The sequence below is a fragment of the Agelaius tricolor genome, unplaced genomic scaffold (genome assembly GCF_023055355.1).
Source record: "Agelaius tricolor isolate 1412-34295 unplaced genomic scaffold, bAgeTri1.0.p SCAF_10, whole genome shotgun sequence".
Taxonomy (NCBI): Eukaryota; Metazoa; Chordata; class Aves; order Passeriformes; family Icteridae; genus Agelaius; species Agelaius tricolor.
Genome location: NW_027269270.1, coordinates 2,766,575 through 2,790,493, shown reverse-complemented (window position 1 = coordinate 2,790,493; position 23,919 = coordinate 2,766,575). Strand labels below are relative to the sequence as shown.

At 42.5% G+C, this 23,919-nt stretch overlaps 1 protein-coding gene across 29 annotated transcripts in view; it reads left to right on the top strand.

Annotated features, from left to right (window-relative positions):
- MAP2 (microtubule associated protein 2) overlaps positions 1–23,919 on the top strand; it is a 222,145-nt gene that overhangs the window by 163,022 nt on the left and 35,204 nt on the right. For 20 of the 29 annotated variants that reach the window (XM_071434382.1, XM_071434396.1, XM_071434389.1 and 17 more), the window contains 2 exons: positions 9,828–9,941; positions 12,182–12,259. In XM_071434382.1, coding sequence (XP_071290483.1) covers positions 9,828–9,941; positions 12,182–12,259 — 192 coding nt within the window. The remainder of the gene's footprint in view (positions 1–9,827; positions 9,942–12,181; positions 12,260–23,919) is intronic. The other 9 variants (XM_071434385.1, XM_071434398.1, XM_071434380.1 and 6 more) reach the window with 3 other exon arrangements.

Sequence of the window (23,919 nt, the reverse complement as noted above, 5' to 3'; positions counted from 1 at the left end):
CTCCCCTCAGCAGCTGGACATCTCTAGCACTGTGGCTGCAGAAGCTTGCAGCTATTTAGGTGCCAGAGAAGACAGCTTTGGCAAAAGTGGAATAGGTAGTTCAGAAGGTCACTGAACCATAGAATGGTTTGGGTGGGAAGGGAACTTGAAGCTCATTCATTCCAATCCCAGGCTGCTCCAAGCCCTGTCCAACCTGACCTTGGACACTTGCAAGGATGAGGCAGCCACAGCTTCTCTGGGCAACCTGTGCCAGGACACTGAAGCTGCACTGAGGGCTTGGATGTGCATCGCTCACATTTTCCTTCTTCAAGTGTAGGTGCACGTTTCTCTTTCCTAATACATTGCACACACAGAGCTGTGAGCTGGCAGTCCCCAGGAGTGGGCAGGCAGTGTGGATGGGAGCAGGATTCAGGGATGAGTCCTGGCAAGGCAAGGCTCCCTTCAGCTGGGGCAGGGCCAGAAAAGAGGGGGAGAGATGGGAGAACTGCTGACCTTGGCTGAGAATTGCTCTGAAAGTGAATCTGTACATGACACAGGCGACTGTCTGTCTGTGGGGACACCTGCACACGCTCCTTTGGAAGGATGCAGCACCACTCCTCTGTTGGCAGGAGGAACACCCCTGCCTTGGTACAGGTGCAGGCTGGACTGGGAAGCAGGGCCTGGGAGAGATCAGCCATGCAGCTGCTGCTGCAGTGCAGAGCTGGGCTGGACCAGCAGCGGGAGCACTGAGGTGAGCAGGGCATGGCATCGCTGCATTTTATGTGTTAAATATCCCCCCCGTGGGTTAAACCAGCATCCTGTTGGCATTGACAGGTTGATCTTCAGTCATCCTGACCAGGCATGACTAAATCCCACACAATATGTGCATGGGTTAATGTTAATTTTAAGCTTAAATCCAGCAAAGTTTCTATAGCACACTGTGAATCCTTTTTTAAAAACATCAGAGAAAGCACTGTAAAATTGTTTAAAATCATCCCAAAAGGAGCTAAAAATGAACTTTAAGGGATGCATCACCTCCTTCTGTAGGTGGCTGATGCTTCATTGACTTTTGTAGAGGTTCTTAAAAGTCGGTTTGTTTAAAATGTTAACTTGTACTGAAGCCCAAAGCTAATATTGATTTTAAACTGACTTACCCATTATGTGCATTTACTCACACTGAAAGGATGAAATATCTGGTTCTTTGTTTTGAAGCCAAAGTGGTTTCTTCTGTGTGAGTCCTAGGGAATTAATATTTCTGGGGAAAGATAGATATAGCTGCTTTGTGTGTGCAGGTGTTGTTCTGAGCTGGTGCCAAGTCTCAGGAAAGCCAGTGGAACATCACTGCCCTGCCCTGGCTGTGGGTTTGGTGTTGTCAGCTTCAATATTGCTCTAAATTGTGTTGCCCATGCATCAGACAAAACACAACTGATAGCTTTTCCCACCTCTGATTTGGCTGGGAAATGCTGACAGTAAATATTTTGTTCCAGGCAATAGACTTAAGAAGATGGACTCAGGGGATGCACAGGAAACAAGTATTGCAGTAACGAGGGCTCATTTTCCAAGTGTTGCATTATTGTACTGACATTGGTTTGACTCCTTTTTAACAGACTTACGTATTCCAGGGGGGACTGAGGAGGGGACTGGTCCCTTGGTGTTTTGGTCTAGAGCTGCTTGATAGTGTGGCAGAGGCCTCTGCCTAATAAATGTGCTAGGGAGCCAAAGGAAGGGGCTCACTGGAGCTTTCAGAATGGCTCCTGGTTCCTAGCATGAGTCTCTTTAGGTTTTGCACTGTGTGCCTTGGAGATTTGGACTATGTGTCCAACTCTCCCACTGAAGAAAGCGATCAGGGAAATTCACTCAGAGCAGGGGAACTGAAACATGTGGAAGCAATCCAGGGACAGGCAGCCTGAGCTTCCCTGCTGCTTCCTTGAGTGCTGCAGAGCAGCTGAGGGTGCCCAGGAAAGCCACCCTGTGTTTGTAGCAGAGCACAGCCAGGCCAGCACTGCTCAGCTGCAGCCAGGACTCCAGCTGTACACCAGATTTACTCTGATATAAAGCCGATAGCACAAGAGTCATAGAACCACTGAGGGTGGAAAAGACCTCCAAGACCATCACGTTCAAAAGTGTTAAGGAGCTGGGTGGTGGTGGGTCAGATTTACAATCTAGAGATTGAGGACAGCAAAGGGAGGGGCTGTTGAATACCCCAAAACACAGAGGTGTAATGCATTTGCAGTGGGGCTCACCAGGGTATAAAGCTGCTGTGCCAGGTACTCAGCTGTAGCTCCACCTGTTCTGCCCTTCTCACACAGTGACTGCAATACATCTTTCCCCAACGTTAATCTGAATGTTTGTACCTTGGGAATCCAGTGCATTAAACTGTCAGAGCTCTTTCTTTCCCAAAACAGACCTTTTCTGGCCTGTTTTGCTGGTTAGCTGGTGAATCCTGGTGATTAAATTAATCTGTCACTATCCTCATGGATGCTGCAGTAGCTTAAAGTCAATGAGTTTATTAGGGAAATGATACTTGTCTGTTGTGTTGTGGCTGCATTTCATTTAAAAGCTGATGTTCATGTTATTTGCCTTCATAACTCCTGCCAATTATTGTTAATATTGCCAACATCCAGATCAAGGACCTACTTACAGCAAAATATTTACACTCACAAAAGCCATCTGAAAGCCAGTATTTGAATTCTGCAAAGCTATGTTATGGCTTTTTTTCTTCAATCTCAAGCACTAATCTGTTGGCACTTTTGGGGGTTTATATAACTTATTCATGATACTTTGATAGCTGCTGTGCATTTGTTTTTTAATCTGCATGCAGAAAGGCAGTATTTAGAGCTGTCATCATCCCAGAGATCAAGTCCAAGGTGTATCTTTGCTTTTTCCACCCCAAATGCCACTGGGTGATGCCTGCATCTTTTTTTTTCCTCCAACATTTCAGTAGTCTTGAGTGAAACAAGTCATCCACCAGCTTCCAGGAGAGTTGTGCATGGATTCAGGACCTGTCCTTAGGGGACTGGCTAATGCCTCTAAACAAATCGAATCGCTATTTGCTTTACAGCCTGGCTGCACTCAGAACTGCAGGACCTGGGGGGGGAAAAATCCATAGGTCCTGTTTTGCTTTTCAAATCATCAAAGACAGCAAATAGCCATTTTGTATCTTCTCTTTCTGCAGGAATATGTGGGGTGTTTTGACTCACAAGGCGGTGCAGGTTGCTTTGTGCTTTTGTTGTTGATTCGATTGCACTGTGCCAACAATTAGTGCTGGTTACCTTGGAAACTGCTCTGAATCCCACTGAGGATTTTGACAGGCACATCTTGACTGAAATTGCTTTGTTTTCACAGTTCTGCAAGTATACATGTAGCTAATCCTTTTGTTGTGCCCTGCCTGTGTTGTTTCCTTAAAATGTAGCAAAATTAATGAAACATATTATTTTATCCTTTCCATCTCATTGCAGCTTTCTTTAATCCCTTATTCTGCCTCAGTGCTCCAGGAACATTAATTACCCTTTACTTTAACTGAGCTCGCTGCTTTTTCTTGGTAGGTGTTTGATGGGTGACCCCATGAATGTGTGTGAAGTTTTGACACAATTTGCAGTCTCCTTCTTTCTGTTCCTCCTTCCTGTCATCCCTTTTCTTTGGTTTTCTCCTGGAGCAGAAGGGGCTAGAATGCTTAGGAGATAAATGAAAACAAATAAGAGCAGGGATTCTGCATGGTACTCATCAGGCAGTTGGTTATTTGTGTCTTCTACTGAGCTGCAATCCTTTATTTGGAGAATTGGATTTGAAGGTGTTCACCTTACCTCTTCCTAGAACAGGAATCCTTCCCTCTGCTTTCTAAAAGAACAGTTTTATTCCCTCAAGAAGGATTCTTTCAGTCTGGTGCATAATGCATCACTTCAAAATATTCAGCCCAGAAATGAGAATGGCCATGCAGTTCAAATAGGTAAACTTCATTTATGCCTTTAACAAGTTATGCTTTACAGAGATCAGGTGGCATCTTCTGTGGCCACAGGACACTCAAGGTCTTGCTGCCACCCTGGTGTCATTGGGTAGTGCTCTTGCCAGAAAGAGGAAGGCATGATGTTGCTCTAGTCTGGGAAGATGTCCTGATGAAATGGTGGAGATGTGGTATGCATTTCATATTAGGAGGCACTGTCCCAGTTGCTGTGAAATGGGTTCTCAAGGTGGGAAGGAGCAATAGATAAGTGGGCCCTGTGATCTTGCTGAGTGGCAGTCATGAAACACAGGTGACTGCAGGCAGGAAAGGAGAAGAGCTGAGGAGAAACACTCTGATCTGACTGGAGGAACTGTGGCCTGATTAATCTCTGACACTGTTACATGAGGTGACTAGCAGGCTGTTCTCAGGGCAGGCTGCACCAGCTCCCAGTTCACTGCCAGCAGGATCCTTGCATCAGTGCCAGTCACACACCTGTGAGGCAGGGAGAGGCTGTGAGCCCTGCCCATCCTGTCAAAACCAGTCCTCAGAGTAATCATTGCACAGAGGGACAGGGGAGAGAAGATAAAAGGCATTGCTGGATGAAACAAAGCAGCTGAACAGTTTCACCTAAGAAGTGGTGTTCATAGCAAACTCAGCTTCTCCGTGAGTTGAGTCTGAGGTTGTGGTAGGTTGAAAGAGAAAAAAGTGCTAGAGGCTGAAGGACAACCATTAAAAGGGCATGTAAAGAACAGACATCACAGATGTCTCACAGATCTGATTTTTGCTCTTGCCTTTATAGTTGCAGATTTTAAAAAACCCTATATTTTAAAACTATTTTGTGGAAATGTTTATGTCAGGACCTGAAAGCTCAGACACCTATTTTAAAATACTCTTGCCACTGTCTGTATATCTGTCTCTGGGGCTGGTAAACATGTCTGTTATAATAGTTAATGGAATGGAAAGCTGTCATGGGAAATAGAAGTATTGTAGGTAATGTGCCAGTGGAGACATCTGCAGTCCAATGACAAATGCAGCAGGATCAATAAGGAACCAAGGAGAGCTTTGAAATTACATCTTGGCCTTGTACAGGATCTGATCCCAGATACTGCATTGTGCTGTAGCCAGTCTTTGGCATGTAACCTCATTTACCAGCCCCTGTCTGAGTCTCTGTGTGGGAAGGGGGCTCAGCTATCAGGAGGGAGTGCAGGAATGAAGAATTTCAAGTTGGAATTACACCTGCTTCAGTGTAATTCTCAGTGCTGGAGTGGCTGGGCTGGGGATTGGGCAGCTCCTGTGCCTGTGGGTGTACTTGTGAGGAGGGCAGTAGGTCTTCTAAACCAAGAGGGAAGGCTGTGGCTCCCCATCACAGCTGGTTCAGCATCCTCTGTGCATCTCAGTACTCTGGAAAGGGTTTGTGTCCCCAAGTCATCCCTGGGACATGGAGATTGCTGATCTCCTGATTTGGTATGCTGGGGTTGGGAGAAGAATTGGGCTGACTTCCAAAACCAGGAACACAGAGTGCTTACTTAGTTCATTTGAGTTTTAACTTTGGTTTAAATTAGTGTAGTGCCCCAGACAGGGTCTGTCCTCTGTGCCTGCCACAGAAGAGCCGTGGCACTGGCAGCAGCTGGCCAGAGGTGACCTGGCAGCCCTGCTGGAGTGTGGTCTGAAGTGACCTTTGAGGGAGCAGCAGAACTGCCATCCTGGTGTGTCAGCCCTGGCCTCTCAGCTCAGCCTGCTCCTTGTCAGGGCTTTGAAGAGCTCATGCTGAGGGTTTTCACTGTGTTTTCCCTCTGTTATGGACATCCCATTCAAGGGCTGCCTATACCTTAGGTTTCTGTATTCCCTAAAATCAAGCTGTGAAGCTCATTCTGTGTCCTGTACCATGAACAGCTGGCATCTTGATAAAAGGAGCAACATCTACAAAATGCAAAAAAAGGCATGTTGCTGTTCTTTGTTCTGCTGGAGTTTAAGGTAAAGCCATGGTCCTTGTTGCTTTTAAGAAATAAATCTATTTGTTGTAAATTGTTTTGCATGTTAATGCCGTTTCTGTGGCATGAAGTAGAGTCAGAGAGAGTCTGCCTGTTTAAAGAGAGGGAAAATTAATGTCTACAAGCAAAACCATGTCTGGTGAATAGATAGCCCAGCATCCACAGCATTCAAGCTGCCTAATTTTCCCTTTTTTTTTTGGTCTTTGGTCTTGGTTTTTTGTTTGTTTGTTCTTTATCATTAGGCTGCCTTGAACTTTAACTGAACCATAAGAAAACTATGAAAAGTCTCAATAGCAGCCCTGTGAGGATTTGACTTACCCACTGGATCTTCTATTTATAGTGTCCATTAGTACAGAGAAGTCTGTCCTTTTGCAGCAGTCATGTATGGCAAAAGCACTGTTCTGATGAACTGCCCATGCCCCCTGTGTCACCCAAAATATCCATCAGCAGAGTGTTTAGAAATAAGCCTTTCTTGATTAAAGAACACTGCCAAACAAAACAAACGGGACAAAACATAGAAGCCCAGAGGCCATTTTTATTTTTATTTACTTATTTTGCGTAGCCTGAAATAGAAATTTCTATTTAACTGGAGACAACCTTTCACCCTCCCTCATAGCTCCCTGTGGAGCATTATCTTTGTCCCAAGCAAATTAAATCAGGAAGAGAGCTGAGAGGGTGAGAACTGTTTTCTGAGCTTGTAGAGTCCATTTGTGGTAGAGAACCAGGCTGGATGGGAACAAGTATAAATTCTATTAAAAAGGAGGCAGTTTTTAATGATTTATCTTTACCCTGCTGAGAGGAGGGTTGCTTGGCTCATGGAAAGCAGTTGACCAAGGGGATTTCCTTTGGATATGCTCCAGAGTACTAAACCTGATAGAGGTTTGCATATTCTATATCAGAAATTAATTGGAGCCTTTCGTTAAAATTTTCACGTGAACATAAGCTTCAAAAATGGATTCTTTTAACAATCTTCCTCATTGAGTCTTGATTTGTTCATCTGAGCCAATAGTACAGTCTTGATGATGTTGTGATTAGTAGCTTGGTGGAAGTTTTGACAGGAGGGCCATGTGTCACATCCTTCAGGTGGCAGGAATTGGTGTGGGGTCTTCTGTAGCTGCGGCACTCAGTGAAGCTCTGTGCTGTCCTCCTCACTAGAGCTGTCAGGGTGATGCTCTTTCCTGCTCTGAAAGAGCAGAATCTGAACAGGGATACACCAGCTATCCAAGTTTGCTTTGTGGAAGAAGAGGAGTTTGTCTCTCCCCAGCCCATGGAAGGTGCTGCAGCAAGCTGTGGTGTGGGGAGGGCCCCAGGAGCAGGATGGGCCATGCTGCAGATTCCTTCTCCCAGGCTTTCCTAGCTCGTGCTTTGCAGGCTGCCTGTGCCTCACAACACAGGGAGCTGTCAGGACCTGTGAGGATTCCACATTTCTGTCCAGTCCACTGGTCTGCAGCAGCAGCAGCACCATGTGAGAGTCTGGGAGGTCTGGGAAGTGTCTGCTTTGTGTTTCTCACGCGAGGTAGGAACCAAGAGGTGGCAAGAAGCACCCCCAGCATCCAGCAAGTGTGGAAGCAGCCCAAAATGAGGTGCAAAGCCCCAAAATGAGGTGCAGGCCCCTGAAAGGCAGCTGGGAGGATTGCTGGGCTTTAAATCAATATCCCTGTTCTTTGATCTATAGGACTGGCCACATGCATGACTTGATTGGTGGGGTTATGGTGCTCCATTTGATCTGCTTAACCACAGAGGGGACTTTGATCTCATACTAGGGATGTGTTGTTAAACAGAAGAGCAGAACTAGAGCTGCTATTCGTATTCTCCTCCTACAGGCACCTTTATCATACGTAGCCTCATCTCAAAAACACTTGATTTATTTCTTCCAATGTGGAAGGCTGCCAGAACTTCTCACCCCTGCCAGCAGGAAAGCAGCATCTTTAAATTTCTAATCTGAATTTATCCTCAAGTTTATATCCATGTATTTCAAATGTTTTTTCAAATTCATGTTTTTCAAATCAGCTTGTTTTTTTCATTGCTTGGTAGTTGTTCTGGTGTATTCCTCTATCTACTTTTGCTGTTGGCAGCAGCCAATGGAACTGTTGCAGTCACTGCCCTCCAGGTAACCAGCCAGGAGTGCAGTGAATTGTAGGGTATAAACACCAACAATTAGGAATGTTCTTTGCCAGTGGGTGGGGATTTTTAATATCTCATTAAATAGTTTGTGTAAAAGAAAGATTAACCTAGCACTTTGGTTTTAGACAAACATGGCTGTGGCAATTCACATCTGTGTTTTTTAGGAAAAACAATTGGCTTTTCTAAAGGACAAATGAAGAGGAATAGCTTCACATTAAAAGTACAAGGGAATTCTGTAAGAGTAACTGTGAAAATAAATCATTATTAATCTAATGGACAGTCCCTTGTCAGAGTGGTTGCTGTGAAGTTACATGTAGGGCATTGATTGAAACATACTTGTCCTTCCCAGCCAGTTCTTGCCTGAAGGATGTGGTAATGAGTGAGCAGAGCTTTTATTCCTGCCCTCAGGATGGTGACTAATGGGGGCTCTGGCAGGAACAGGGTGTATTGACATCTGCCATTACAAACCTCTGTCTCCACACAAGGGCTGGAGAAGCAGTCAAGTTTTGCTCTGTTCCCAGGTGTGCCCAGCTGTGCAGCTGGTGGGTTGTGACTGTGCAGCTTGTGGCCTTCCCTGGGGGTCAGCTCCATTGTGTTGGGAACAGCTGTCAGACAGCACTTGGATATAGCTGGAGAGAGAAGGAGTTTATTTCCTCTGAGCTTGGCTGAGAGAGAGAAATACATTGATTAATGACTAAGGGAGAGCAAACTCACATACAGATAAGAACCACAAACCCTTTGCTCTCTGAATGTTGCTGGACCAGCCCTTAACATCTTGATTTGTTACATCAAAGGCACCTGAACTTTGATGGAGGGGAGGAAACTTCTCTGGTTGCTTCCATATGCATCTGTGTGCCTGATGAGGTTTCACTGCACCTTTGAGTGGGTTTGGAGTCAAGTTGAGACACTTTCTCAGTTTGGAAGCATTCACTCCATGAGGGTCCTACTACTACATTCTGCTCACTAGAGCAGCCCCTTCCCAGCCCTTCTCTGGTGTGCTACAGCTTGTGGGCAGTGGGGAAGAGCAGAGTGTGGGTTCTGTGGCACCCAGCTCTGTCAAGCATGCAGTGCCTGAGTCAGCTCCATGCACAGAGCAGCTTGGGGGCCAGCAGCAAGGAGCCCATTCCACCAAAAAAATGTCATCTCTGCCATCCCTCTGCATGGTACTCACACCTACTGTTTAAATAAAGCTTTTGTGGCAGCCTTCAAAGGGGTGAGGAAGATGAAGTATTGATTTTAACCATGCAAGAATGCTATTTGGCCCTTCAAGTCCCTCAGCAGCATAGATGGCTGTCTGGGAAGTGCCTTTAATGCATACTGTGTGCTGCTGAGGAGGAATTAGAGTCCAAAGGGCATGTTGGAATGCAGCTAACTTTGTATATTAAATGTCAAAAAATTACATTGCTCAGCTGCCCATTCTGTCCCTGTTTGCAAAACAATACCTGCAGACATTTTTCTAGACATTTAAAAATGATTGTCTTAAAATATTGCAGTTGCTGCACATTGTCCCTAATAGAAGGAACATTTAATAATGATGCTTTGTGCATCCTGATTAGAGCAAGCTCCTGATTTTTATAAATACTTGGCATTTTCCACTGAAACCTTTGGAATATCTGGTCCTTCTCTTTTATTTTTAATGATTTCCTTATATTTCAGGAAAAAAGATTACCTTTTAAAAATGGATTAAATCAGCCTCTGGTTTTTTATTGTTTAAGCTAATCTTTCTGATTTCAAAACACCATTCTGATCAGTATGCTTTTCTTTCTTTTTTTCTGACTTTGCTGCTGCCACAGAAGAAGTGTCTGCAAGGATAGTACAAGTAGTAACAGCTGAAGCTGTAGCAGTCCTGAAAGGTGAACAGGAAAAAGAAGCCCAGCACAAAGATCAGCCTGGATCACTACCTTTAGGTAAAATGAGACAAAGACTGTTCCAGGTATCCTTGTGTCTGCAGATGTCTGTATGTATATTAAAAAATGCAGTTCCAGCTGTGTATTCACGTTGCTTATGGTTGTGGTTGTAAACCATAGCCACCACTGGATAAATGCTGGGACCACAGGATTATAGCAGGATCCTTGTTCTTCATGGCCCTGTGACTGCCTCATTCCCTGTTTGCTCTAACAGCACTTCTCCACCTTGGTTTTGACTCATGGTTGAGTAGCCATGAGTGTGTTTGGTGGTAGGGTTTGTCATCGTGTTGATTGGGACTGTTTGTGTTCAGCCATGTGAAGGATTAAGGTCTGAAGAGGCAAAGATGGAGTGACAAATAAAAAGAAAGTGGGGATTTGCTGGTTGGGTGGTAGCTGCTCAAATAGATAGAGGGGAAGTACCTCTACAGGAAGCAGAAAGGAATGAATGGGGCACACCAGGTTGAGAGCACCAGGCAGAGTGAGGGCAGATTGTGGAAGAAGGAGTCACATGGTAAAAGCAAATTCCAGCAGTCTGTACTGGAAGGGGTAAGAATGCCACTGGTCCGTGCTGTGTCTCCATCCTCCTCTTGCCTCCTTTGTTTAATACCTCTGAAATATACATGTCTGTGTATCTATCTTATCTATCTATAAAAGAAGGTAGGTGTAAAGCCATTTGTACCTAAAGTGCTTGCTCCTTGGCAGAAAACTTTTGCAGTAGCTCAAAACATGTCCACCAAAGGCCAGAGAAAGGACATACTTCATCTTGAGGTAAGGAAGTCATGCAAGCCTGTCCTGGGATAGATTCTGCTGAGTGCATGTTCATTGTGATTAAATCAAAACAATGCCCTGCAGTGTTTTCCCCACAGGTGGTAATCTGCTTGTTTTGGTGCAGTGCTTGGCCTTGCCTAGGAATGAATTAAAGTCAATGACTAATTTAGAATATTTGTTGGAAATTTGGTTCCCACGGTTTTTTGCTTCATTGAACTAACTTAGAACTGCAGCAGGGAGATGTGTTGGTTGGTAATTCCCTTCTTTGCAGAGACTCAGTTTTACATGGAAGACCCCAATTCTCCAAATCACTTCACTCAGGCCTGGGAGAGGCAAAATGGATATTCAGTTCCATCTAGTCAGATAAGTAATTTTAAAGGCATTGTGAGAAGGATGTCTTCAGTTAACAACTGTTGGTGTTACAGTTCCTGTGGTCGGATGCATTTGATGAGTTTATAAATACTCTGTCCCTGAACAGCACATCTTAAGGACAAGTCACATATGGTCTTCTCCAAATCACACTGAAATCAATAGGAGGAAGCCTGGAAAATTCTGTTGGGGCTTTTGAAAAATTCTGCCTATGCTTGGAAAGAAGCCCTGAACAGTAAACTGAAATCTGCCTGTTGAAAGGTGCTGTTGATAAGACAGAGCTGTTAAAACAAATCTGTTTGGTTTTTTTTTTTTAAACATTGGTTAAGTCCCAGGAGTGGATCTGTTTTTAAAGAGAAAATTCTCTAAGTTATTGGTATGAGATTAAATGCAAAGGTCATGCTGAGTTCATTTAAGAAGTTTGTTTAGAATTTCAACATACTTGAATTGAAGTAATTGAAAAAAATACATTATTTTCAGCATCTGGTCTCATGACTGGGTATGAATGTAAATCCCAGTCCAAGTGCATCTAAGTTTTCACTGTGCCTTGCTCAGCTGAATCACTGTTATGTCACAGCTGATATAAGTTCCCTGTGCTGATATCTTTTGCATTTAGACAAACAATATTTGCATGTGTTCTGCTATTAACCTTGAACGCAGCAGAAGAAAAAAAATTGCGCAGAATGGAGTTTTTTCACATACTCAAGGTGGATTAAAGAGATTGGGTGCCAGTTTCTGATAGTTGGTGTGAATTTATAATAACTCTGTGCTCATAAGCTTTTTTGTTGTTGCCTTGGGTGATTGAACACTTTTTAAGAGGCAATACGGATTTAAAAGAGTATCTCATATTTGATTTTTATATTGTGCTCTATAACCAGGATTTTGTACGTAATTCATCCCATTAGAAAACAACAACAGAAGAATAAATCCTTTTATTTTATAAAGTCCATGTATTCTGCAAGGGTCTGTCTAAAAATCTGGCAGGCATGAGTCCCCATCAGATAATTCCTCAGCTGGGCAGAACAGGCTGAGTGCAGCTTACATCATGTATTGGTCTTCCTGGAATTAATGATTCTATCTCATTTTCACTGTTTGATTTCTAGCAGTTGAAGAGTCAGCCAACCTGCCTCCTTCCCCACCTCCATCACCAGCTTCTGAGCAGACTGGAGTTCTGGAGGAAGGTAAGGGTCTCCTGGACATTGCAGTGCAGAGCTGTCAGCAGAGGGATGAGACGTGAATCTAAAGGATGGGGGAATCAGAAAATGGAGATACTTTCTGCCATGGAGATACTTCTCATGTGGAAAAATAAGGCATTCTCAGCAATAACTCCCCATCTGCAAACCAGCTGCAGTGCATGGATGAGGTAGATGCATGCACAGAGGTAGATGAGGGATATGCTAAGTACATCCATGCTAAAGAAAAAGATAGTGTTGCTCACTTTTTTGTCTGTTGTATGCAATATGAGCCACTGCTGTTCCAGAGTGGTCACCAAAACTATGATTAAGTATAGGTCATTGTTTGTTTCTTGAGATGTGTTTGGCTGCATTTCTAATATTGCCATTGCCTTTTGGTTTGGAATCTTAAATGCATGAAAGCAAGGAGATTCAGAGCTGGATGATTTCTTTGGCCCTTGACCTGTAATTCATGCTCCAGTGCCTGCATGTATTGGAAGTTCTGCCCACAAAGTGCAGCAATCACATTCTAGTCTTACCAAGCAAGTTTCTATTCTGTTCTGCACGAGTGTTCAGTTTCAGTAGCCCGTGATCACTGCATTTTCCTCCTGCTGAAACCTCCTCCAGCAAAGAACTGAAGTGTTGCCTTGATGTTGAGCAGAGGCCTGAATCCCTGGAAGCTGCCGCAGTGTAGGCGTGTGCGTGAGTGCTTTGTTCAGCAGAAGACAACTGCTGCATCAAGGCCAGCAGCACAGGGAGACTGCAGGGTGTTCACACTGAGCTGTATCGTGGGGATAAGGAGGATTTGGGTTCAGAATCTCCAGGGGATTGTCAGTTGAACTCATGTCAGTCACATTTTTATGTCTCCACTTACTTCCTTCTTGGATTTTCTTTCAGCATTTTCTCTTTGTTACATAAGTGCATGAAAATAATTTCCTATCATCTGCTGAACAAACTTTGTTGGTATTTTAACACAGAGCCTCTATGAATTTATCAAGGAGATGATTGCTATTTCACATGCTAGCATTCTCTGACTCAGTTAATGATGACACTGCAATTAGGCGTGTTCCATCACGCAGTCATTTTTGACACAAAGAAATTACAGGCTGTGTTAACAACAACATTTGTCAGTCCACTCTACTGGAAGGGCCCACTGGGTGTGGTTAGTAACAGTTATAAAGAACTTTAATAATTTGTTGTTGTTTTTAACAAAAAAAAAAAAAATCTGCCCGTTGTGTGTTTAAAAAACAATACAACAGTTCCTAGACTCATCACAAAGAGGTAATGGCAATCAAAACTATTAACTGAAAAGAGAACTGGTAAGGCATTAGCAAAGATTTTTAGAATTGTTACCAGGGCTTTATCACTATTTTTTAATACATAATTCACTTGGCTAGTCCTGTGTATGCTTTTTGATTTTTCATATAATGGTAAAGGACTTGTTCTTCTGCTTCAGTCCAATGTCAAGGTTCTTCCATTAACCTCAGGTTTAGGTTTGGCTTTGTGTGCTGCTTGTGTCAGCTGTATATTTGCATGTAGTTTAGGATTTTATAGTACTTACATTGTTTAATTGACAGGAGGTTGTAGATTGGCCCCACAGCAAATGGAAAGCATTTTGCTAGTTGTACTAACACAGGAAAGTGGAAAACACTCTACAACTTGAGGTTATTATCTACTGCCAGACTGCAGCTCCCAGCTGTGCAAATGACTCAGCAAGTCACTGAACATTGTAGCTTTTCTCTTTCCTAGCATGTAGAATTGAATTAATATAATAGCACTTACCCTGCAGAGGTGGTTGCAAGGGCTGAAAGGACAGTGCTTGGGAGATGTTTCAATGATTTACACAATGTCCTTGGTTTTAATAACTTTCCAATAATTTTTTTTAACATTAATCAAAAGACTTTTCCACAACATGGAAGATTTTGATTCAATGCTTCATTTTTAAGAGCAGATGGCAGTTTTGTAAGGGAAGTATGGATAGAAGTCATGTCCTGAGTCTTTAATGAACTGTGCTGGAAAGTTCTTGTTTATGTCTGGCTCTCAAACAGGAACTCACAGTAGAGTTGTTTGAAGCAACAGAAAAAACTTAGAAATAATTTCCCTATAAATTTATTATGTTGCTTTTTACGAAAATATCAGTATTGTCAGTTCACTGTAGTAAAAATGGCAGTAAAAATCTTGTGCTCTGCTCTGTATTAGAAGATACAGTCCTTTTTTTCTGTGGGTAAGTTCAGGTTTTGCTGACCTGAGTGAGCCAGACCTGTCAATTTTATTCAGGCAAAGTTCCCATTCAGAAGAGTTTGCCTCAGTAGGGTTTGACCCAGTTTTCCTGTACTTGTTTAAACCTCCTGTTCCTTATACCATCTGGCAATCCATCCTCATGCATCTTTACATTGTCCATCTTTCTGCTTAGTAAAATACAGTTTATTAATTAATTGAACAAAAAAAAGGTGAGCACTTGGTGTGTCTGCCTCAGACCTTTTTTCCCCTTCTCCTAGGAGCTCTTCCTAATGCACTTGTCAGTGTGTGTCGCATTGCTTTGAATCCAAGAGACTTCTTCAGTCAGTGTAGGAAGGAAATCACTGTTGTAGACTGACAAAGGTGGATGTGGCCAGCCATGCAGCAAACACAAATTAAAAGGGAAAAAAAATAAAGGTAGGAAAGGCAGAGAGGTTTGTGGGTCAGGTTTATTTCATGAGAGAAAGGAGTCGGCTGGATGTAGGTTTCTTGGATTTGGCTGCAGGAAAACATTCAAATGAACCTGTCCCTTTTTACTGCTGCAGAAGGTAAGAGAACTGATTTGCCTTATTGAAATTATTATATTCATTTCAACTATAATAACATAATTTTGTTCAGGAAATTAAATTCTTCCTAGCACCCTCTAATCCTTTTATCAGTTGTATCTGCTCTTGCAGGAATGACTTAATATTCTAATTTCTTGGCATTTCTTTTGTGCTCTTTGCCTTTTGATGATGGTCCACAATGTCTTCATGTAAAAAAATTTTAAACATTAAGGAAAAGAAGGGTGCCTCTGATGGACTGTCTTCCACTTTGAAATAGGCAGATCAGCCTTTATATACCAAGTAAGAATGTTTTGTAAACTGAAAAGAATCAGGTGTTGTAAAATGGGTCTGTTGACGGTGAAAATTACTTCTTGAAAGGCATTCTCAAAATATACAAGGAAAGTAAAGCAGAATTAGCCTTTGTGAGAAGTGATTTTAATCTTGGACTTTAAAATGAATTAGGGATTTTCCCATGTATTGAGACGGAAAAGATTAGAAAGGACTATAATAACAAAGGATTTTTCTTGTTGCTGAAATAAAAGCACAGCCTCCTTAGAAGACATCATTATCCTGTTAATGAAATTATCTGCATTAATTCTGAAAATATCTTCCTTCAAACTGATAAAAAACCAGTGTAAATCTGTAAAATAGCCACAGATGTAACAGCCCCAAACAGCAGCAGGCTTTGCACTCCTGGTGATTTTGGACCATCACAATAGCAAGTATTAACCATTTGTACTGCTGTCAGTTCCTGCAGTTTTAGGGAGCAGAGGCAAGGCCTCTGTTTTCTCTCTTACAGTCTCTTCAAAGCCTATAAAAAGGGTTTTTCAGCCTTTTTTGCAACAGTATAGACAAGTGCTGGGATTTCACCTTCACTCTTTTTGATGCATTTTGCCTTTGAAGGGGCCCCTGGGTAAATAAACCCACAGCTGGGAGGAGAACCTCCCCTTCTGCACATCTTCCTTCTCTGTGTTCAGCTTCTTGATCCTATCAACCTTCCCTTTTCTTCATGTCCCAGTTCCAGCTGAATAGGTGGCAAGTGCTTCTGTTCCTTCAGCTCTTGTCTTCAGTAATTCATGGGCTGGTGTGAGGGCAGAGAGGGGAGAGTTAAGTTTTGAACCTTCTTGGATTTAGGAAGGAGTTGATTCCTGGTCTCTCGTGCCCTGAGGTGTGGACTCACCCCCTGTAATTTGCCTTTTGCAAACTCTGAACCCCCTCAAATCTGTTGCAGAATTTTGTAGATGTTTTTGTGGAGAAGAAATCCACAGGTTCTGCACTGCAAGTAGATTGAGATGATTCCCTGAAACCTTGCTTCTGGCTCTTAAGGAGAATATGGGAAGCTTGGGCACAGTGCTGTGCTTAGCATTTCCTACTGCAGTGCTCTGCAGAGCTTCCTGCTTGGCAGAAGTGGGTTGCCAAGTTTTCTTTCCACACCTGCCTCTTTTAATATTGCATAAACCCCTGAATATGAGGGTTGGATTCCACTACAGAAGAGAAGTAGCCAAACTATCAGTGGTTTGTGCACTCTTTGTTCCCTGAAACAATCTGTGAATACAGTTCTCCTAACTGAGTTCCATGTAGGGTCTTTGTGCACACAGCATGCCTTTGGTCCCAGCCAGCCTCAGGGCTGGCACCAGTCTTAAACATGGACCCATGGAATTGATTTCTCCTTCAGCAATCCTTTCCCAGGCAGAAGAAATCCATGCCATGCCATTACAGGACACTTGCTGCTAGTTACTTGAGAAAGCAGAGGAGCTTTTCGTAAAGACACAGATGTTGTTTTGTCATGATGTACTGTAGAAAAAAACTTAAAACTTCCTGTTGTTTGCCAGGAAGAACCTTAAAGCTCTTATGAATGGGATTGTTTCGGATCAAAATTGTTTCCAAGGCTTGGGTAATCACAGTTAGGGTAGCATTCCTGAGCCCTCTTGTTTTGGCATCCCACAAAGAGATCTGTTAACACTGCCTGTGTTAAAGCCTTGCTTTCTGTTTTGGATCTGAGTGATAGTTTTGGGGGCTCTGGGGGAAATCCTCTAAGTTATAATTGCCTTTAGAAAGGCCAGGGACACAAAGTATGGACTTGTACTTGAAGCTGGTAGGAAATCCAGTGGCACAGCTGCAGCTGCTTAAGGCACCCTGTGAATCAGTGTTCATTGAACTACCAGGTGTCATACACTGAGAATGGACTTAAACCTCTTTTCTCTAGCACTAGATGTTTATTTTTTCATAGCTTTATTCGTGATGGGAGGATTCCTCAGCCTACAGGAGGTCCCAAGTGTCCCCTCTAGGCTTGTATGGGTGAGGTGGTAGGCCAGTCATTTTCATTGGGTAGTGTTATTTTTCTTTGTCTTGCAAAAACTGCCCCTCCCTGTACTTGTCAGTAACTGGTGTAGTCCCACTAATGTGATTTTCTGCAAGGCTACAGTGATGGGAATAAGCCTGTCATTCCAAAGCATTAGCAAACACTGAGGTGGGAGCTAGTTCACCCATGGAAACATGACACAACAGCATAAAATATAGGACTAACAGAGACTGCTGTGGGCAGCACTTTGTGGCCTTTATCAGGGAAAAAAAAGGTAGATAGCTATTTGGGGAAGGGTTTTTTCGTTGTTGTTTAAATGCTGCTTATTTATAGGAAAAAGAAAATTGGGGAATTTTGAAACAGGTACAATGAAAAATAAAATCACCACTGGCCAAAATGTAAGCTGGCTTTCTTTTTAATTAAAGATTTTTTAAAAATTTTACATAATATTCAGATTTATTACTTTTAAGTAATAAATCTGAATATTATGAGGAATACAGTTATGTCAGGACACTTCAGAGGTTTTTAGTACAGTCAGTCAGGTGTGTAATACATGTGAGTATAGTGTGGGTTGTGAGATGTGATTTGTGCACAGCATGTGTTCTTCTAAGCAATTAGTGTGTAGTTTTGAAATTCACTTACTCCTAGGAATGGTTTCTGATGTTGGTAAACCCAGCAGAAAGGACCAGGTACATGCTTCCTGTGTTAAAATGCACAACTGCCTCATTCCTCCATCCTGCATTAACCAATAGCCTGGCTGGTGTCATCCACTCCAGCATGGAAGTGGCTGGTGCTGCTAGAAGCATGTGTCCATCCTGTTTTATTTTTCCTGTCTGTCTGTCTGTCTGTCTGTCCTGCAGCCTTTGTCTGTCTGTGTGTGTTTGTAAATGCAGGGGCGGAGGATAAGGTGGGGCTGCTCCAGCACGGCCCTGGCTGTGGGGGAGTCACTGCAGGAGCCAGCAGGCAGTGGCACCTGGCCCCCTCCATTTCAGTGTCTGTGCCCCAGGAGGAGCCCTGCAGTTCAGATGAGGAGTACTATGAACACCCTTTGTTCAGCTCAGAGTGGGCTGGCTCTAGTACACACCCCAGTGCCACAGTGAAGAGCACAGAGGTCTTGTTGGGCCATGATGAAGGTGAACTGAGCATGGTCCCATTTGGTTCCTCTTCCCCTCTACTCACCTGCCATCCATTCCATTCCTTATGTGGCTGGCATTGCTGCTCTCTGGGGAGGGAAACCTGGTTGTGTTTTCTCCCCAGATGGAAGTGATGCCCCTCCAAGAGTCCCTCCATGTCTTGGTAAAGCTGCAGCATGAGCAGCTTTGGGGTCAGTGTAGCTGTGGTTCCCACTTAAATCAGGGATCTTGTTCTTCAGGCCTGGCTTAGAGCAGAAGCAAAAGGAGCAGCCAGCTAAAAGAACTGGAAGATAATTTGTTCTTTGTGCTAGAGAAATACTGCCAAGGACAATATGCAGAGTAGGCCACAATATTGTTACTGAAAGTAAGTCAATTGTTTACACAATGGGGGGAAGATATGTCTATACCAAAGATAGCCCTGAAAGGATTTTAATTCTCCAGCAGGTGAAGTAAGTGAGTTTTACCTCAGTGTACACAGGTAATTTCAGGCCATATTGGATCATGTTTGATTTCCAGTTGTTTTGTGGACACGCTCCATTTGCATTGTGCCAGCTGACTGCACACACAGAGGGGGAAAAAGCCTCTCTGTACCTCCTGTTTCTATGACCTGAGCACATCAGTAAGTAGCATTTCATCAGTAGAGGTTATGTAAAAGTAAAATCAAGGGAGAATCTTCTTTACTGGCTAACAGAAGAGCTGACTTCTCAAAGGTGAAATAGTTGTAGTTTCATTTCACAGCACTCAGTCTTGGCAGCCAAAGTCAAAAATAGTACTGGATCCTCTAAAGGTCTTTGTCTCAGGAGGATGGAGCTGTCTCCCTGAAACTGGTCACTGGCTCATTTTAAGAAAACCAGAGTTGTTTAGAATTAACAGCCTAATACTGTAACAGCATCAGTAAGAGATCAGCACTAATAATTGAAAATTGTTCATGTCAGCATATCTAACCAAGGGTATGAAGATAGAAAAATCACAGGGGTAGCCTTACTTTAGCTGTGTGCCTAGAGCTGTACATAACAGCCTGATTAGTTCATGTGCAACTTCCTTTCCTGTCATATAATCTGCCTCTGGTGAGAGTGTAAGATCTCAGAACATCTATATGGAGGAGAAAAAAGGCAGATAAGCTGGATCATGAGTGCAAAGATAGGCATTATGAGACCCTGGGGTCCTCTCAGCTGGTGAGAGCATGGTGCTAAAATGCCAAGATTCAATCCCTGAATGGCTTGGTCACTTAAGAGTTGGACTTGATGATCCTGCTGTGTGTGAAGGATCCTTCCTGCCCTTCCAACTGAGACTGTTGTGTGAAACAGCCATCCTTGCTGGCAGCAGTCTGCTTGGCATAAGAGTCTGCTGCACAAGGAGAGGCTATATGATTCTTTTGTTAAATCAAGGAAAACTTTCTAGTTGGAGTAATTATTTTTATTCATGTGGCCTTGTGTAAAATGTTCCAGGAAATGAAGGAGTATTGCTCAGAGTAAAATAAAAGACTGTCCTTACCATTTTTTAATTAAGAGGGAAGCACATACAAAAGTACATAAAAATAGAAAAAGAAAAGTAAAGCAAGTTATTCAAGTCAGGGTCTCTTGTAGCTGGAGACCTGTTGTCCTGCAAGGCTGCTTTTACAATCTGCCCATGTGTAAATATTTCTGCATTGTTCAGGCATTGGTCAGGGTCTGATTCTGAATCTTCTGGCTTCTGTTCATTTAAGATACAGTATCTAACCTTAATTATTTTATGTTATCAATAATGTGTTGTTCTTTACATACTGATATTTTCTCAGCCTCAAATAGTTTTTATGTTCTTTAAATCATTCTTTTAAGGCAATAGCTGAAAGGAATGATTGATTGTCTGGTTTTCACTGGAACAGTCTCAAGAGAAAAACAAAGCCCTTGTAATTCCAAGAGGATGGATACAGCCACTTCCAGATTTGAAAATGCTTTGTTCTAGGTCTGATTCAGCAAAGTACTTCATTGTGAGACACATTTTAAACTCAGGGATGCCATCAGGTTGCCTGCAGCATGGCTGCTGGTCAGCTCCTTGAGTACATTGCTGAATCACAGGATTCACACTTAATTCTTACTTATTATCAGAGGGAATACTAATAGCACACAGTAATTTTTGTCTGAGTCACAGTGGCAGGAGTACAAGCCTGGAATGGAGATTTTTCTAATAATTCTTCTGCCATGGCACAAGCAAAAAGACTGTTCTTGATTCTACTTTACTGATCCTAACAGCCTATAGGCTGAGTAGTATGTTTTAGAAATTTGGATGAACAAATAGTTGTATTGCATTCATTGGTTTCTTTGACTTAATTGATGGTGAGGAGCCTGGGGATAAGAGGGGAAACAGCAAAGAAAACGAAGAGTCCTTATGCTAAAATAGTGACTTTCACATACAGATTTCAGATGTCAGACAGAGTAAGGGAGAAATTGTTTATAAACCCATTCAGTGTAGGAAACTTGGCAGAAATCTTGCAAAAGCCATTAATCATTAGCCATGCACAAGGCCTGTTATGACTATGAAAGTTCTCAGTATTTTGCCAAACCCAGGATTCATACAGTAGATTGACTTGCTGGCATTCAGCAGTCTGTATTACCAAGGTCAGCAGAAAGAAATCAATGCCTCATACCTTCCTCCACCTCAGCTGAATGTCATTTACTGGACTAAACAGTACATTTATTAGAAAAATATCAGTGTACTTTGAGCTCATTGATGCATTAGTGTTGTCAGAGCCATCCATCATTCCATTCCATCTCCATTTCCAATGACTATTTCACCCACTGTTATCCTTGGGAGAGGTATGCCTGTAAAACACTTTCAGCTCTCATCTTGTGGCATAAACATGCTTGTCTGGGGGGAGGCAGGCTTTTGGTTTGGTTTTTTTCCTAAGGAAAATTCAGTTCCATGGTGGCTAAAATGAACCGGGTACTGGCAGTCCTTTACAGACTTAAATAGAAAATATTGAGCTGAAAGGGTTATGTAAATGCAGTCCTGAAAGGGCTATGTAAAAGCAATCCTGTTCAGCTGTGTGCTTGGTGTTTACTGTTGGTGGGGATGTCCCCTGTTCTTTCCATCTCCAAGAAGAAGAACCAGTAAAGGGTCTGATGGCCGTGGAAGTGAAATCTGCTGCTCTTCCTGGGAAGCAAATGGGGAAAGAGCACAGGCCCCTTAAGCCTTTGGACCAGGCAAAGGCCCTCTGTGAGGGTCAGTCAGATTCTGGTTCCGTGTGTCATGAAGAAGAAGTGCCAAAAGTGGCATCCAGCAGGGAGAGTGTGACCTTTGTGGTGGGAGCACTCTTTCTTGAAAGACACACCCTCCTCCTTGGCTGAGGAAGGTGTGTCCTCCTTTGGTTTGCATGTGTTTGCTGCCAGCAAATCCTTCTCCAGCTTTCTCCAGTGCTTTCCAAGCCTGCTTCATTTTCTGTTTTGCCCATTTATTAGTATGACTGCTCTTGTTATTATGCTTGAAGAGTGTGTAGTGGATAATTTGATTGTGTAGGTGCTGTATGACAACATGGTTTCCCACCGCTGCGGCTGATTCCTGAGTTTTTTACTTTGCCATGATAAAATATTGCTTTGCAGCTAAGCTTATTCCTCTGTGTAAGCCTTTTTTCCCCATCTCAGATGTGTTTGCCAGTCACATTGCTAATCTATGTATTTTTTTTCTTTTTGGTGCAGAGGTTCATCTGCATTTCTTTCAAACAGCAGATTTGCCGCCTTTGACTATGACATAAAGATGCTTAAACTGTAGAAATGTTTTCATTTGCGGTGTGCAGGATTTTTGTTTGGTTGGTTTGGTTTTTTTGTGTGTGCTTCAGTGCATTCTGGTTTAGCTTCCTTAAAGCTATTGCTTCTTACATCATACCCTTGTCATCCATTGCAATCCACCCCTCCTCTCCTCAGTCATTGCCAGAACTCTTATTTTTTGCGTGTGCCACTTTATTACAAATGTTGAACCCTGCTGGAGTGCCCTTCTTAGGCAAAATCTCCATCGCTTCCACTGGGATATTTGCCTTCAAAGTGGATGTTAGGACTGGGTGAAGTTTAGACTTAGTCTCTGAACAAAATCTTTACTGCAGTCATCTTGCAGTACATAAGAACTAGGCTTCAGTATTTTTGTTTTAATGGTATTTCTCTTCAGCCAGTGCAACAAGGTGCAAAGACACCTTGTGTGGAGTAGTGAGGTACCCACTCCCTACCTGGCTAAGGAATGCTGTGTTAGGAGGCTTGTGTTCTGAATGGCCCAGCTGAAGAACACTCAATTGCTTTGGCAGTCAGAATATGCTTTGATGCCATTGGTATTGTTTGCTTGCACTACAGGAAGAGAGACAGTAGGATACATGGAGAAAAGCAGTATCTAGCTATTTAATTTCTGTGAAATGAGGATGTCATCAGCCCAGTGGCCATGCTTTATACTTCATGGGGATTGCAAGTCAGTCACCACATGTAAAAACATAAAGGAGCAAAATTATTGTAGGTGTAGATTTCTAGTTTGGTTACCTGTGGATTTTAGAATGGCACTTGCTTTTTTGACTCAGTATTAACATATGCAAATATTTAAATAATGAGCAATACTTCGATACTAATTATTCTAAAACCAGTCAATTTGTTAGAGCAAAAAGATGCCTCCATGGACTTTAGATCTGAAGAAATTCAGAGTTGGCCCAATGCTAGTTGTAACAAGCTTTAGAAAAAACTCAGAAAAAATTTTTAAAAAACTATTTTACAGATTAGTGCAGAAAGATATGCCACATACTGCAGTCATTCTCTTCATATATTCCATTATAGGAAGACTTCAAGGAGATAGGAATCATTATCTTCCACAGGACATTAAAAAAATATCGAGCTATTAATGATTAACAGAGTAGGTATAAAAAAAAAACAACCTAGGTATTTGCTCTGAAAATAAAGTGGCAGAGTATAAGAGTAGCCTTTTTAGTTTCAAATTAAGTTAATTAGCACCTAATCTAGAGTCACAGAAACATGCCAAGAATTCTTTGACTTCAGCTACTTCACCTACAGCTTTGTAGGTGACTGGCCATTTTGAAGACCAGACCTTCAAGATCTGGGAGTATTAATAGGTCTGTTGCTGATTTCCACATGCTGGTTTGGTGACAGCAGTGAGATTTTGGTCATTTGACAAAGAGCAAGTGTTATAAACTGGCACAGTTAAAAAACACAGCCTCTTCTGAAACTTGCAAAACCCTTTGCAGGCATTATCTCTAGTTTAGGCTGCACGTAGAAGAAAAAAGTATAAAAATATATAGAAATGTGTAACTGTGTATGTTTTAAATATCAGCAACACACAAAGGTACCACTGATTCCTTTGAAGTTGCAGACTTCACTAACACAAACTAACATAAGCTACAGAGTCCACCAAAGCTTCTAATGAAGTGAGGTTATTTGTGATTTTGCCATTGTATACAAATCATGAAGACAAAGAATTTACATGAAA